Source organism: Pan paniscus, chromosome 2 (assembly GCF_029289425.2).
Source record: "Pan paniscus chromosome 2, NHGRI_mPanPan1-v2.0_pri, whole genome shotgun sequence".
NCBI lineage: Eukaryota > Metazoa > Chordata > Mammalia > Primates > Hominidae > Pan > Pan paniscus.
This window is the reverse complement of record NC_085926.1, coordinates 132,071,641-132,088,482: the sequence shown is the minus strand read 5'-3', so window position 1 is coordinate 132,088,482 and position 16,842 is coordinate 132,071,641. Positions and strand designations below refer to the sequence as shown.

At 40.0% G+C, this 16,842-nt stretch overlaps 1 protein-coding gene across 5 annotated transcripts in view; it reads left to right on the top strand.

Annotated features, from left to right (window-relative positions):
- Positions 1–16,842, top strand: part of RYK (receptor like tyrosine kinase) — a 160,817-nt gene that overhangs the window by 86,782 nt on the left and 57,193 nt on the right. For 3 of the 5 annotated variants that reach the window (XR_008624895.2, XM_063602937.1, XM_055110482.2), the window contains exons 14-15: positions 4,581–4,717; positions 5,692–5,835. Coding sequence is in view for 4 of the 5 variants with exons in the window: in XM_063602937.1 (XP_063459007.1) it covers positions 4,581–4,717; positions 5,692–5,803 (249 nt within the window). In the remaining variant the exon portion in view is untranslated. Of the gene's footprint in view, positions 1–4,580; positions 4,718–5,691; positions 6,823–16,842 lie in introns of those variants that run through there. The other 2 variants (XM_034957430.4, XM_055110484.2) reach the window with 1 other exon arrangement.

The window sequence follows — 16,842 nt, the reverse complement described above, 5'->3', positions numbered from 1 at the left end:
ATTATTAAGATAGGACAGAGGAACTGGACTTTTTAGCAAGCACCCCAGATAATTCTTCTCTTTCTTATAAAACACTTAACCCAGGTTCATTTAATTGCACTTTGGTAACCTGCAGCCATGTCTTTATGTGAGAAAGGGATATTAGGTTTCTAATATGAACAGAAAGGCCTAGCCATGGACCACCTGATGATGCTTCCACTGTGGTCAGATAAGATAATTTACAATTGAATGGAATTATTTTCCTTTCAGTTTATAGTTTACTGAAGTGAGCCTTGCATTGTAAGTTCCTGAAGTAATCACTGGAAATGTCTTAATTCAGTAGCTCCATCTTTAGTTAATGCTGCACTAAAAGAAAAAAGGAATTTTACTTACATACTTTTTGACAAGTCACATTCATAATATGTTTTAGTGGAAAAACTGTTTTACATCTTATATATAGAAGCTGTAAAATAACATGTTCTGGGGAGAGGAATAAGATGAATAGAATAACATTATAATTATCTAAATGTTCTTTAAATGGAGATAGCCACAATCTTTCGTAAAACTCTGGAAAGAACAGCATGACCTTCTTATTGCCCCCTTTCCACCGACGTCAAACAGAAGGAAATTATAGAATAAGTCTGTCTAAATTTTAAATGGTTCGGTTATCAGAAGACTTTAGAGAGCAAGTTTTCCACAAATCATCTCTGTGCCATTTTGTCTTGATTATTTTTTTAAGGGTTGGTTTGCCAACATGTAATTAATCACTTTTGTTAGTTTTTAAGGAAATGAAACTGCATTGTTCCCTTTGGCTTGACTGTTCTTTTTTATGGCGTCTTTTAGTGTTGTAGTTGTAATATGAAAACCTTAGGTAAATGTTGGGCAGTAATGTGAACAAAACAGTGGGAAGGGAGTAATTTTTAAAAGCTTATCTACATTGCTGCTGTAATACTTACATTCAACTCCAGATCTCAAATACCACCAACTTTAATATCAAAGTCCCTTAAAGTCAGAAGGTGTTATAATGTCAGTGGATGGGGTTATTCCCTGTGTACAAAGAGTCAGGATGCACTTGTCACCAATTGCCATGGTTTCTTCTTCCAAAATCTAGTTTGAATGAATCATTTCATCTCTGGAGGAAGGGATGGGAGCACCCTTCTGACCAGTTTCATTTCTTTGGGCTCTGTTCCATCTGTGCAGGGAACTACCTTCTCTATGGAAATTGGACACGATTTTAAAAATAAAGCATTACATTTACTAATGACTGTCAGTATTAAGATTTCATGTAGATCTTGTTGCTTCTCAGAAAAAAGTTTCATATACAGTAAGGTTTTAAAGATAGGCAAATAACTAGATGTGAGCAGGCACCATCCTTTAACTTTTATTAATTTGAAATCATTTTTCCATTTTTAAGCAGAATAGAATGTCCCAGTAGGTGTAAGGGCAATTTCAGTAGCCTCCAAGACTCTGTGGAGATTTTGAAACTATACACGCTTCTCCATCTGTCGCCTGCCCCCTCCTCCTCCCAGAGCATAGACTTCAAGGCTGGACTTTGCTCCATGTTAATGATCACTGTTAATGAAAAAGATAATAGGTTCCAAAAGGCTGACCACCTGTTTTTGGTATTTAGGGTAATGCTGCTGTCAAAGTGAATGAGATATATTCCTTCCTCTGTGTTCTGAAAGTTTATGTAGGGTTGGGTGTGTAATGGGTTGAATTGTGTCCTGCCTCTCCACCAAAAAAAAAAAAAAATGGTTGAAGCCCTAACCCCCAGTACCTCAGAATGTGACCTTATTTGGAAATAGGGTCATTGCAGATGTAACGTTAAGATGAGGTCATACTCAATGAGTATGAGCTCTAATCCACCCTAAGAAAAGAGACACACACATGAGGAGAAAATGTCACGTGAAGATAGAGGCAGGGACTGCAGGGCTGCAGCTGCAAACCACGGCACACCAGGGGCTTCCGGCAACCACAGGAAGCTGGGAATAGGCAAGGAAAGAGTCCCCCTACAGGTTTCCGGGGAAGCACGGCCACGCTGACACATTGATTTGGACTTCTAGCTATCAGAGCAGTGGGACAATAAATTTCTTTTGTTTAAGCTACTCGTTTGTGGTATGTTATTATGGTAGCCCTAGAAAACTAATACAGATTTATATTTTCTTTCAAGTTTGATAGAATTCACCAAACAATGTTGAGTTTTCTTTGTGGAAAGGTTTTGAATTGTGAATTCAGTATCTTCAATAGATGTAGGGCTATATAGATGTTCTGTTTACTCCTGTGTCTGTTTTGGTAATTTGTATTTTAAGAAATTTGTTTATTTCATTTAAGTTGCCGAATTTATTGGCATAAAATTGGATTGTTCATAATATTTTTTGATGTCTTAAAGGATGGTGTTCCCTCCTTTATTTCTGATATTTTAAATTTTTTGTTGTTGTTCAGTCTAACACAGTGGTTCTTAACTGGGACAGTTTTGCTCTGGCTAAGGACATTTGTCTGTGCCAAGGGACATTTGGCTATGTCCGGAGGCATTTTGGGTTGTCACAGCTTGGAGGATGTGCTACTATCATCTAGTGGGTAGAGCCCAGGGAGAATGCTAAACATCCTACAATGCACAGGACAGCTTCTCACAGCAAAGAATCCTCCAGCCCACAATATCAGTAGTGCTGAGGTTAAAAAACTTACTCTAGGCTTTATAGTATAAACCTTCTATTTTCCAAAAATATTATATCATTTCATGTTTAATATAGTGTTTCCATTCATCCCCTTCCAGTCTTCAAACTGTTTGTGGGCATACCTTTTACTTCTCCGTATATTATAAACCCCACGATATATTGTTAGCTGTTTTTGTTTTAAATAGTCTGTCAAGGAAATTTTAACATAAGAGAATATGTTCAGTTGTTACTAATATATTTTCAGCACTCTGTATTCTTTGTGTTGACTCAGATTTCCATGTGGTATATTTTCTTTCCACATGAAGAACTGCTTTCATACATCTTACAGGTCTGCTGGAAACATAGTCTCTCTGCTTTTATTTGTCTGAAAAACTCTGTATTTATCTTCATTGTTGAAGTATATTTTGGCTCTATATAGAACTTTCCATGACAGTTTTTAAATTTTTTTTTCTTTCTTTGAGACAGAGTCTCACTTTGTTGCCCAGGCTGGAGTGCAGTGGCGCGATCTCGGCTCACCACAACCTCCGCCTCCCGGGTTTAAGCGATTCTCCTGCTTCAGCCTCCCGAGTAGCTGGGATTACAGGCATGCGCCACCATGCCCAGATAATTTTGTATTTTTAGTAGAGATGGGGTTTCTCCATGTTGGTCATGGCTGATCTTGAACTCCTGACCTCAGATAATCCTCCCAAAGTGCTGGGATTACAGGTGTGAGCCACCGTGCCTGGCCCTAAAATATTTTAAAATATGTCATTTCATTGTTTTCTTGTTTGCATACATTCTGGGGGGAAATGTAGCTATTGTTCACTATTATAAGGCTTTTTTAAAAATCTGTGTATTTTACAAAGTATTTTGGGATTTTGTTGTTATTGAAAAATAATAACCTAAAATTTAATGCAACATGCTTAGATTTTACAAACAGACTTGTATTTGACTTGCGTTTGGTATTTCTCTTTTTTCCTTTTCTTTTTTTCACTTTTTTCTCTTTTACTCATTAAAATATGTATTTTGGGGCAAGCTATTTCTCTGAGCCTCAGTTTTCTCACCTGTAAAATTGAGCTACCAATGATTCTCACAGGTTTATTGAGGAAATTAAATGTATTGAAGGATGCAAAATGACTTGAATTTGTAGGTACTCATAAACCTTATACTACAGTACACAGGTATCCCCCTCCTCATCCAAGTTCAGTTGTTCTGACCTCAGGGTTCATACTTGGCGGCAGATCAGTGGATGTACCAGATCTGAGTCCTTCCCAGCCATGTGGCAGCAGCTCTGTGTAGACACGTTGCCTGCCCCCCGCCCCCTGCATGCTCTCCAGGAGCCAAGTACAGCCAGGAATTGGCCAAAATGGGGAGCCCCGAATGGACACTGTTGCCACTGTTTACTATTCCTGTTCCTTTCTGTAGTTTACATGCTGATTTTAAATAAACCTGATTGCTTACTCAAGCAAGGTTGGAAGTTTTTTTAATGCTTTAATTTAAAACTTTAAATACAGTAAAAATCCATGACTTCTTATATTTCCCCTCATTTGCGTATTTCACTTAGGATGCTCTTCCCTTTAATTAAACTAAAATTCTGTTCATTTTCCACTTCTCAATTATGCAGACTAGCTATAATATTTAAAGTTACAAATTCTCATATTAGAAGAATCTTGGACATAATTCATAATACGTAGCTTGTAATCAACAGTAAACTATTACTTCCAATGGATCTAATTACTTAGAATTTATAATACTAATATTGGATGCACTTTTTTATCTTAGCAAGGGAAACTAACTGTGTATGATAGACATTTTTTTGTAAATAACATTTCGCTTTTCCGAAGCATGAGTTGAGCTGTTATTTTTTGTCCTGTAGCTGGCTGTGGGCACTAGCCCCCTGACTGTTGTTTTAAATGTCCTCTCATTGTGCTTCTGCTCCTTTACTAGTGGGCCTTTGGAGTGACGCTGTGGGAACTCATGACTCTGGGCCAGACGCCCTATGTGGACATTGACCCCTTCGAGATGGCCGCATACCTGAAAGATGGTTACCGAATAGCCCAGCCAATCAACTGTCCTGATGAATTGTGAGTTTTTTTGAGCTTGAAGGCATGAGTTTTATTCCATTTACTATATTGGAATAAAGGAAAAAGAGCAGGTTTCCATATTCACACAGAGCCTTCCCTTTTGAGAATAATGACTCTTTGGATTTAAATTAGACTCTTATAAAAAACCACAAAGTCAGGGAGATTGGTTCACTCTTTCATGCATTTGATATTAGAACGTCTTGCATTTTATTTTATAGTGCATAATCTAAGCACTATAAATTAGTCTGAGAGGACATACTAAGAAAATTGAATGCTACGTCAGTTATTCTATATAAAGTGAGTATCTGACTTTTATAGTTATAAAGTAGTTATAAAGGACATAGTAGTTATAAAAAACCTCTCTCGTTGTCATTTTGCCTTGCCAGTTAGTATCAGCTGATACAGGGAAGATGATCTGGACTAGTAAGCCAAATAGTTGCTTTCTGTTTCCTGCTTCTATCACATAGCTTATTTTGCCATGTAATGAGAATGGGATAAACAGGAGGCTATTCAGGGTGATTGATCGTACAGATGAGTATATTCTCAGTTCCAGAACCTCCTGAAGGTTTCTGCACCATGACAAGGTGGCAGCTTTTGTACTGATTTTACTCTAGATCCAGGGTTCATAGAACTTAGATAAAACTTTCTCTTCCTCCAAGTTCTTTTCTTAATTTAACTACAGGAAAACACACATTCTTTTTTTACTGTGTTTTAGGTTTTTACATGAAATCTCTGTATTTGCTGAAATATTTTGATATGTTGTCATGAAGAATTGAAATTCACACATAATCCAAATAATTTCTTTTAGCTTCTTTCTAGAGCTGCCAACAGATAGTAAAATGGATCCGTTTTTAATATATCATCCTCTCCATACCCACCTTTATAGACAGGCAACATAACTGGCATCAAACTGAGCAAAAGTTATGAATACTGTATCCTTACTAGCCCAAATTTTCATTTTTGTCACTCTGCAGATTTGCTGTGATGGCCTGTTGCTGGGCCTTAGATCCAGAGGAGAGGCCCAAGTTTCAGCAGCTGGTACAGTGCCTAACAGAGTTTCATGCAGCCCTGGGGGCCTACGTCTGACTCCTCTCCAATCCCACACCATCAGGAAGAAGGTGCCTGTCGGGGCTCACTTGAAGCCTGTCAGGGATGCTTTGTATCTAACACAACGCCAACAGAAGCACATTTGTCTTCCAGAACACCGTGCCTTAGAAATGCTTTAGAATCTGAACTTTTTAAGACAGACTTAATAATGTGGCATATTTTCTAGATATCACTTTTATTAGGTTGAACTGAAAGGGTTTTTGTAAATTTTTTGGCCAAAATTTTTTAAAACATACTTACTTTGGACTAGGGGTACATTCTTACAAAATAAATAAACAGTTTTTAAAATTGTTTAGACACAGATATTTGGAATTAGCTATCTTAGTGCCAACTGCTTTTTATTTTTTTACTTCATCAAGGTGATGTAAGTGACTCACCTTTAAAGTTTTTTTAGTGTTATTTTTTATCACTACTCTGGGAAATGGTTTGTCTTCAAGATGCAATACTTTTCTTAGTAAAGGAAAAACAGCATAAAAAGATACCTGGTCTGCCTTGTACAAGAAAAGGCAATATTAGAGGAAGAAAATTTAAAGAAAAGCTAGAGGAAAAAAAATTTTTTTTTAAATACTTTTTAGAAGCAAACTGCCCTTGCATGGAAAACTGTTTATTTTTTTCAGTGAAAAGGAATTCTGCTTTCGTGTTTTTGGGAAAGCAGGAACTGAGTTCATTACATCTTTAATTTGGCAGAAATTAGCCTTTCTGTGAACCAGACGTGGTTTGGGGCAGATCTGTAGTAAACAATGGTGATTTTATTTATTTTTACTCTCTGGAAAAGGAGATAATACAATTCCAGAAAGTGAACTCATATTTCTAAGGTTAAGATTCCCTTTTATTGCACCTAGAATAGTGCTATGCACAGAGCGGGTGCTTGAGTTGTTGTCTTTTTTTTTTTTTTTTTTAAATGTAAACTGGTAAATTTTGTGCTTATCTTCAAGGCTGGCTTAAGTATAAAATTGTTTTTTAAACACTTGAAAAATTAAAGGGTTTGTTTTATATTATGACAGTATTGAAATTATTTTTCATAATGAATGATTGGTTATTGTGTCTGGTAAGTCTTTGAACATTCAACAGCTAGACATTTGTGTTTTATTTCATGATGTTCCAGTCAAGTTCCAAAGCCCTAACACAGTTAAGCTGGCTCAGACTCCAGGTTCTAGTAAAAAGTTGGAATTAATGTTATAAGGAAGTATTAAAACACTGAAACATTTCTCCAGAACCAGCAAGTAAGGGATATGTATGTATTTATGCTCAGTTTTAGTTGGCCTAAAGCAGAGTTGAATGGGCTTTCTGAATAGCTAGGCCTGCAGGTACCTGCCACTACTCCCATCTTCAGAGGTATATAAGGGAGAATGTGTAGCAGTTGGAGGCTTTTGCTGTTTTTAAAAAAGCCTTATGAATCAGCAGCACATCGGGAAAAATAGCTCACACAGTAAGTACCTGGTTTTCCACAAGTAAGCCAAGGGCATGATTTTCTGTGTACATTTATTAACAGTTCTTTGGTTTTATGAAATACTCATATGAAGCCAGTCCCTGGAGTACTGTTTGTTAAAAGGTCCCTTTGAACCATTTGTAAATTATATTTTCATTCATAACCTGCATTCTTAGAAGGCATTCAGTCAACATTTACAGCACTTACTGTGTATTTTCCACATGGAGTGGTTCAACTCAAGCGTCCCTTCCAGTATTCAGGGCATTCTTATTTCATGTTCAAGTGAGTGCATTGTTTAGAAATCACAGTTTATTAACATGTACATGATCTATTTAAAAAAAAAAATAAGTACTGACACCTGACTTCTATTCCCAATTAGCAGATTGTAAGAAATGTCCTCAGTTTGGTGGATGGTGTGGTGCCTGTAACCTTATCTTTTTGTGTTTGTGAGCACTTTTATTTTATGTATATATTTTTATTGTAGTAGATTTTTCTTGGTGAGCTACTTGGAGTCTTTGACCTGGGAAGGAAAGAGCAGTTATAAGATTTCCCTGACTCATCTTCTTCCAGTAGTTTTATTGTAGATTGTGAATGTTACTGAAGTTTTACATTTTACTGATTTTGCAGAAAATATAATTTTTATGGAAAAGAAGCAAATTGACAAAGCACTGTTGTGGTATTATAAGCTGGCTCTGGTGACCTAGAGATGCATTCTATTCTGTTTTTTCTTGTAATCCTCCTGTTCTAGAAATTTTTTTTTTTTTAATTGATAGAAGGAGGATTGGGTTGCTCATTCAGTATATATTTATTGAGTGCCCACTGTATCCTGGCTCTCGGGATAATGCAGGGAACAAGATAGATGAGGTTCTTCCCTTTCTAGATTTTGCATTCTAGTTAAGAAAAACAGGTAATGAACATAAATAAGATTTTGGTAAGTGCTATGATGGAAATAACAGAGTGATATTAGAGAGTGTAACTTTAGATGTCATAATTAGCCAGGCTTCTCTAAGCAGGTGGCATTTGAATTGTGATCTGAATGGCAAGAAGCAGCCAGCCATGAGAACACAGAGGCAGAAGGCACATAATCGCAGAAGCCTTAAAGCAGAAGCAAGCTGGCCTCCAATCTCAGCCGTTCCCCTTCATTCTCTAGCTGCTGCTGCTGTTGGAAAAAGAGAAAGGTAGCTAGCGTGGCTAGAATGTAGTTAGGGAAGGGAGTGGTACAAAGAAGCAGGTCTTTGTAAGCTGTGGCATACATTTATATTTTTTGCTGAATACAATGGGAATTCATTTGAGGATTTTTCAAGTAAGTAGCGATATGATCTGATTTGTCATTTTGAAAAGGTTGTGCCATCTCCTCTGTGAAGACTGGATTGTGAGAATTCAAAGGAAGAAGTAATGAGACCCTTTAAGAAGCCGTTGCGTAGTTCAGAAAAGAAAAGATAGTGGTTTGGACCACTTTGAGTAGTGAGGAGATACAGAGAGAAGGGGCAGATTGGAGATATGTTTTGAAGATACACCAGGACCTGGATCCATTGGATGTTGACGGTGGGGTGAAGAAGGAAGCGGGGAGGTGAGGAATGACTAATTGATTTGGGGCTTGAGCATCTGGTTTTATGGCCAAGCTATATACTGAGATGGGGAAAAATCTAGGAGAAACTGAATTTTGCATTGGCCAGAGAAATCCATAATTTGGTGTAGACTGTTTGAGATGCCAGGTGATCATCTGTATGGAGATGTTTGATAGATGAGGGTCTGCAGCTTAGGGAAGGTCTCATTGAACATACAAATGTAGGAGTATAGCATATAGACTATTTTTAAAGCCATGGTACTGGATGGAGTTGCTAGGGAGAGAGTGTATAGATGGAGAGGAGGTCCTAGGACCGAGTCTTGAGCTTTCTAACCTTCAGTTCCAGCTAGTGAAGGAAGAAGAGATAACAAAGACAGGAAAAGCCACTGTAATTGATAAAAGCAACAACAAAAAAGTGAAAATGAGGTGTTGCAGGAGCCCAAGAAAGGTCGTGTTTCAAAATGGAGACGCCTCCATCAGATTTGGCAATATGGAGTTAACTGGCAGGAGCATGGGGACTGGAGCAAGTCGAAGTGTGGACACAGGTGGGGACGTAAAGGCCTACCACTGTCAGCCCTGCTGTGAAGGGAAATGAAGCAATAACTAGAGGAGATCAAAGGGGGTTTTTCGGGAGAAGAGGGACAGGGATGAGAGTGTTTTCCAGATGAAGGTACAGTGCCAGAAAATGTTTCATGGGCTCATGGGAATGATCCGGTAGAGGGAGAAAAATCCCTCTGGGGTATGGGCCACTGCTCTTCCTTGCCATTTGGTCCACAACCATGAAAGCCTTTCACTCTGGCCCCGAGCCCTTTTGTTGTATAAGGGTTGTGTGTTTACTGGGGGAGAAATGTGAGGGAGGTAAGGTAAGGGAGGCGGTACACAAAACTGCCACCGTCCCATTACCCAACAGCCTGCCTCTGTTGAGGGGCTTTTCCTGGGACTTCAGACTGGCACCCTCATTGTGTTTGCAGCTGTCATGTTTCCTTGCCCAGATTGCCCATAGCTGCTTCCCTGGCCTCGGCCTTGAACCCCTCTAGCCAGCAACTGCCCAGGTAACACTTTGTAAAACTGAGCCGCTGTCCCTGCTTGGAGCCTTCAGAGTAGACTTCAGACCTAGGCAGAGTATCCACTCAGCTCTGCCGTTTCTCCTGCTCCCCACTTCGGGCCTGCACGCTTCCCGCCGCTTGGCATGCTCCTTCCCCTTCTCCGAGAATGACGTGCTCCCCGCACTCCCCACACCGCCGCCCTGGGACCAAGAAGGTGCCTCTCACACCTTACTGCTCTCCTCCAGGCTTCGTGGTTGCTTTTCAGCCTTTTTCCCTGGATTTGAACTTTAACAAAGGTAAGATGGAGGTTTATTTTTCACCACTTGGCTGTGAGTTCCTTGAGGATAGGAACTTGTGTTTTACTCAGATCTGAATCTCCATTGCTTTAGTGGTGTGCTCAATACATGGTAGGGGTGAATATTTAATGAATGAATGAGTGAAAATATCTAAATTTTGCACAGGAGAGCAATTAGAGAGGCTTAAACAGGAAGGAAGTCTTCTAATTCCTTAAAAGCATTATCTCATATTTGAAGAGTTCAAGTTTGATGCAACATAAACTGATAAAGTTTGAAATAAAAAGAGACAGGTTGGTAGGAAAGACCATTCATATCCTATCCCCAAACTGGCTTAAGTCCACTCCCACTGCCCCCAGCTACCACCTTTTTACTTTATTCTATCTGCTATTTCTTTGGCCACCGGAATAATAAGCCTGATGTAAATTCTGTTTCATACTCCCACAGGTCAACTTTTTTTGGAGTTTGACAATAATTATTCCAAGTCAAGTAATTGATTGATTTTAGTGGAAGATTGTTTTCCAGGTGTTATTCTTCCATGCGCCTCACCCCCATCTCATAAAGTAGAAAAGAGATGATTTAATTTATGGGTCTAGAAAATAAAAATGTAAATACTTGCTTGTTAAATTAATAATTTTTTTCTACCTTCATTTTTACCTTTAATATTTCAAGATAATATTGGACTTAATTCTCTGAGACACACAAACATCCTGCATAAGTATATTGACAACATACATTTTATATGTAAGTGAACCATATGGGTGAGCCTCTGCTTTCTCCCTGACAGCGCTGTTCTTTAAGATATTAAGGCTAACCAGGTCTATAGGTTTTAATGGGAGATGTCTCCTAACTTTTCAAAGACCAGATGTTCTTGTTATACTGATAAAAACTTACTAAAAAAAAAAAGAAATAGGGATTGATGATGTTCAACATTATTCTCTTTGAACAAATACATCATTTGTTCATACTTGGTTTCTCAGTATTTCAACAATAAAGCATGTTTTAATGATTTGTCTTTAGAGGAGTGAGCACTCCTCTGGGGGTATATTACAACTGGGAAAAAATATATAGTTTGAAAATAAAATAACTGTTTACCCTTAAAGAAATTAACTCTATGGTGCCTTAAGGTTACATTTGCAATAAACTTTTTTACATCTTTCTGAGTCTTTTTTTGCTTTTTGCCTTCTTGGCTCTGAGAATAAGCATAGGCTGATATTAGATAGGTTTGTATCATTAGGGATAGCATTTAGCTGCAAGTAATGGAAAAATTCAACCATAATCACTTAACCAAATGCAGGTCATTTTTCTCCCATAACAGCTCCAGAGAGAGATAAACCAGTGCTAATGCAGTGATCCCAGGGTGTCATCCATTGCCAGTCTCCTCCTGTTTTGCTGCTCTGCCATCTTTAGCATGCTGTGGTTCTTAGGGACCCCAAGGGCCTAGAGCTTGCTCCAGATAGGAAGATGAGCAAGGGCAAAAAGCAAGAGGCATGAGTTACTGAGTCCTTTTTGTGAGGAAACTACTAACTTCCTGTAGTATGCTTCCACCAACAACTTAATATCCTGAACGCACATGAGCACTCCATGCGCTACAGGTGGGTAATGCCAGGAAATTAGATTTTGTTATTTTTTGAAAACAGCTTTATTGAGATATAATTCTAGTATCACCCGTTTAAAGTGTGTAATTCTCAGTGATTTTTAGTATAGTCACAGAGTTGTATAATCATCGCCACAATCTAATTCATTTTTATTACCCTAAAAAGAAACCCCATACCCATTAGCAGTCACTCCCAATTCCACCCTCACCCTCAGCTCTAGGCAACCACGAATCTACTTTTTGTCTGTATAGATTTGCCTGTTCTGGACCATTCATATAAACGGAATCACACAACATGTGGTCTTTTGTGTTTGGCTTCTTACATTTAACATAGGATTTTCAAAATTCCTTCATGTATCATGTATCAGTACTTCATTCTTTTTTATTACTGACAGATATTCCATTGTATGGATATAAACCATTCATCAGTTAATGCATATTGGAGGAAATTGAGTTTTGAGTTGATCACGTTCTTGTTGTATACAAAATTGGGCTTCTATTGGTAAGGAAGGGGCGATGGCTCTTGAGGAACGGCTAGCAGTGTCTGCCGCTTTGTAGAAATGTGCTGGTATTTGGCTTCCTTTAGCAATATATTTAATGCTTCAAAAGTTCTGTCAAAGTACAGTGATTGTGAAGAGTCTTAGTGACTGTAGGGAGTGTCCAGTCAGCTTGGTGTTTAAGTTGGTGAGTCCTGCCATTATTTGAGATGAAAGCCTGGTAGGAATTACTACCTCACCTTTAGCTTCTAAGTCTTTGACCAGAAAACTCTACTGCTGTATTCCATTGTGAATGCTGTTACTTTGGCCTCTGGCCCACTGTTTTCCACCTGTTCATAATTCTGCCACCACCTTATAGATTTGAGCTTGCAAAGTTATATTTTCTTCAATATTTGGCGTACAGTATCTACCACCAGGTACCTTTTTGCTAGCTTCATGATCTGACTATTTAGGGCCTTTAGAGGTAAGCCAGAGACTGGCTGTGTGTGTCCATTGAAAGTCTTATTAAAAGAGCTTAAAAAATATTTAATGATCTATTACATAGGTTTATTGTACTATATTTCATATGCCTTTATTTAGACAATACTTGCATTCCTACTAGGTTTTTTGACTTTTGAATTGATACTATTTGGTCATAGCATTACTTAATAGGCATCTGAAGAACACTTTAGACATTGCCTAATTTAGAGAACAGGATACCATCCTGGAGACTCTATGACGAATTGGTTGTGGGCCCTCATTCTAGAAAAACACTGGAATTAAGATCCTGAAAAAAGTTCCTCTAGCCCAATGTGGTTCAAGCCAGAATAGGTTTGACTTACCCATAATCTCTTTATCAGGAAGTGCAGTGCTTGATAAATCTGTGTTCAAGTTTTGTGTTGGGATCTCTAAGCAGTGTCCCTCTGGCCTTTGCTCTTCCCCCTGTCCCAGTCCTCAGAACGGCCCACAGATAACTAAGCTTAAAGGATAGGGGCAGCTTTATGTGACCTGACAAGCATTCTTGGCCAGCTGAGCAGACTTGTCTTGTGGTAAGTACTCCCTTAGGGTCCTTCTCACCTCTTCTGGGAAGGCAGGAAGAGGAAGAGACAGGAGCTTGGCACTGCCGGGCTTCATGGAAACCTGGACTGGCTCCCACTGAGGGGCTTCCCCTTCTCCATTTTCCTCTGTGTCCACTCTGGACCTTTTATTCTTTAGTGTCCCTCTGTTGCCAGCCTCACCTTCTGGCTCTTGTCCTTATGTCCCTCTTAAAGGAACTTCATTCCCTTTCCACAGGGTGTAGTACTTCAAGTGCATTTAAACAATGTATTAAGACTTAAAGTAGATATAAAGATTAGTTTTTTCCACAGCCACCTTAGCAGGGCATCACATTTTTGAGATGAAAGGAGGATTACCTGTTTTATTTTACAAATAAGGAAACTGAATTCTGTATCACTTCCTAGATACGAGATTGAAAATAGGCCTTTTTTCATGTTGGCATGTTTTTAGGAGGTAGTTGGAATTCCCCAGGAAGGGAAATTAATTTGTTGAGTACTTACCAGCACTCCAATAGTGGGCATTTTAATATACGTCTGTCAAATAAGTGGAAGTTGATAATAGATTTGTGGAGAGTTTGGTAGTATTGGAGCATAGTGTTTAAAGCAGAGGGTGGCAGAAGATTCGAAGAGTAAATGGCAGATGCTGTGAGAGCCTAACATGTTAAGACTTTGTTCTGGAGGCTTTGGAGATTCAGTAAAAGGCTTTCATCAGGTAGTGATGCAGTCACATTTGTGTTAGCAATGATAGTAGCAGGTGGTCATTGCCTGCTATACAGCCTTGTACTGATTGCTGTACATGCATGATCTCATTTAATCTTGACAACAATTGTTACTAATTTCCATTTTACAGTTGAGGAAATGGAGGTTGAGATAGATTGCACAGGTCATAGTGGAGCTGTGATTCTCATCTAGGGAGTCTGACCAGAGCACGCACAGGACACCTGTACAGTTGGGATGAGAGGAAAGAATTGAAGGATGTGTTAGGAGAGCCTACTTGGTGGTCTCAACATTTAATGACATAAGAGACGGTATTGTTGGTTCAGAGAGGTGTTGGATAGGAGTCTGTAAGCATCATAAGAGTGTGAAGGTTTCTCTAAGGGAAATCTGAAAGGGAGCTGACCAAGAACAGTGCAAGTGAGGTCAGCTGAGGTTAGAGACAGGAATTTATAGCAGTACTGCCCTGACTGGTTATGGCATTTTTCTCTGTGAATTTGGCTGCAATAGAATCTGCTGTAATACAGAGTGGATTAAATAAGATGAATGTTCTGTCTCTTATATGAGAGTCCAAAGGGAGGAGAGTGGCCCAGGCTGGTGGTGTGGTTCATGTTCCAGAAACATTCAAGATCCCAGTTCCCTTCCATCTTGTCCTGCCATCCCATAGGCCATGTTAATGTGGCTGCATGGCCAATGCTGAGTCTCTACCACATCTCAGCTTCTGGGAGGGGGCAGGAGCAGAAGTGAAAAGCAAGTTAATTCCTTTTAGACAAATAACAGAGATGTTGTACACATCACCTTTGCTCACATTTTATTGTCAAGAATTTAGGCACCTAGATGCAAGGACCTCTGAGAAAGGAGTCTAGCTGGCATCCAGGTTCCCAACTAAAACTATTACTATGGAAGACGAAGATAATGGATTTGAGGGGCCAGCTAATTGTCTGCTACAAAAGAGAAGGCTGGCTGTGGGGTTAATGCAGGATTGGAGTTTTTCTGGACAGGTGTGAGGATAGTGGGGCAAGAGAGTTTTAGGGTGTTGGTGAGATGTAGTTCAGGTGGATAGCCATGAGCTCCGGTTGGGCGTGGTAGTTAGGTCAGGAGATTGAGGACCTGGAACCCTGCAGAGTAGATGTGGGACTAAGGGAGAAAGTGGTTGGAATGGGATTAGTCATTTGTGGCTAGAGTAGGATCTGGGTTGAAGTCCAGAGGTGGCAGAGTTCTGAGAGATGAAACACCTGGAGTGAAGCCATGGTTTGGGAAACCAACCATGGTGAGCTGGAGGTTTCCAGAGTTGAAGCAGGCACAGAGCATGTTTGGTGTTCCTGCACAGCAGTCACACTGCCTACACACATACTCTATTCTCATCATATACTTGTACCACACTCCACTTCGTGTCCATCTGGGTATCTCCTCCTCACCTACAAAACCCACCTCCCACAAAGCTGTTCTTGATCCCTAGGCTCTTAAAGTCTCCACTCTGTTTCTCTGGCTATCAGCTGGCATCTTTCTCTGCTTCTTTGTAGTTTGTAACTTAAGCTTACATATGGCCAGTTGTATTAGGGTTCTCTAGAGGGACAGAACTAATAGGAGATATATATATCCTTTTATATATATATATATACACATATATATATGTATATAAAAAGGGGAGTTTGTTAAGTATTAACTCACATGATCACAAGGTCTCAGTAGGCCGTCTGCAAGCTGAGAAGCAAGGAAAGCCAGTCCGAGTCCCAAAACTGAAGAACTTGGAGTCCAGTGTTCGAGGGCAGGAAGCATCCAGCAGGGGAGGAAGATGTAGGATGGGAGGCCAGGCCCATCTAGTCTAGTCTTTTCACGGTTTTTTTTTTTCTACCTGTTTTATATTCTAGCCACGCTGGCAGCTGATTAGATGGTGCCCACCCACATTAAGGGTGGGTCTGCCTTTCCCAGCCCACTGATTCAAATGTTAATCTCCTTTGGCAACACCCTCACAGACACACCCAGGATCAATACTTTGCATCCACCTATCCAATCAAGTTGACACTCAATATTAACGATCACACCAGTTCGGCCTTTCTAAACCACTACATATACACCACATATCTGCTGCAACCTGGCAGTTGCTGTGCTTATTTTCACACCAAATTCCCAAGACAGGCAATCTGATTGGCCCCACTCATCACATCTTTTCACACTGGACCATAGCTAGCAGGTCACTTGCAGGACAGAATGGGCAGATGGCTGCTAACCCAGCTGCTCCCCATGTTGGGTTCAATGCCAAGCCTATGACCCTGTGGGTGCAGAGGCGCAAAGGAGTACAGCACTATCGTTGCTTTATCTTTCTGCCAGCCCTTGGGTGTGGGAGGGGTTTTTAGAGAGATGCAAGTTGGCTGTGTCTCCTTGCCACTCAGGAACAGTGAGTTTATACTACACCAAAAGGGATTTGATCAGCTGGTTGAGAATTCAGTCATCGGTCTGTTCATTAAACTAGAACAGTTGAGGAGCTCTGCCAGGCCCTGGGAATGAAGAAGCCAAGGAGGCCATGCTGTCCTCACTGTCTGGTGGGGGTGGCAGGGAGGAGTAAGGTGGTGGTTTGGGGTATATAACCAGCCAGTTACGGCACAGTGTATGTGGGAAGAGAGGCTCTGAAGCTGTGGCCACCCCCAGGGGTTTGAGCCCCAGAGAGCCTTCCCCAAAGGGCTGGTAAAACCTAGGAAGCCTAAGCACATGGGGAGGGTATCTCCAGAAACACAGGTGATCCCTGGACGGGAGGCAGCCCCCTGCCCTAAGAGGGAACTGCCTGAGCTGCTGCCTCTAGGACAGGAGTGCTCCTAGAGTTTGTGGGTTAGTAACAGGACA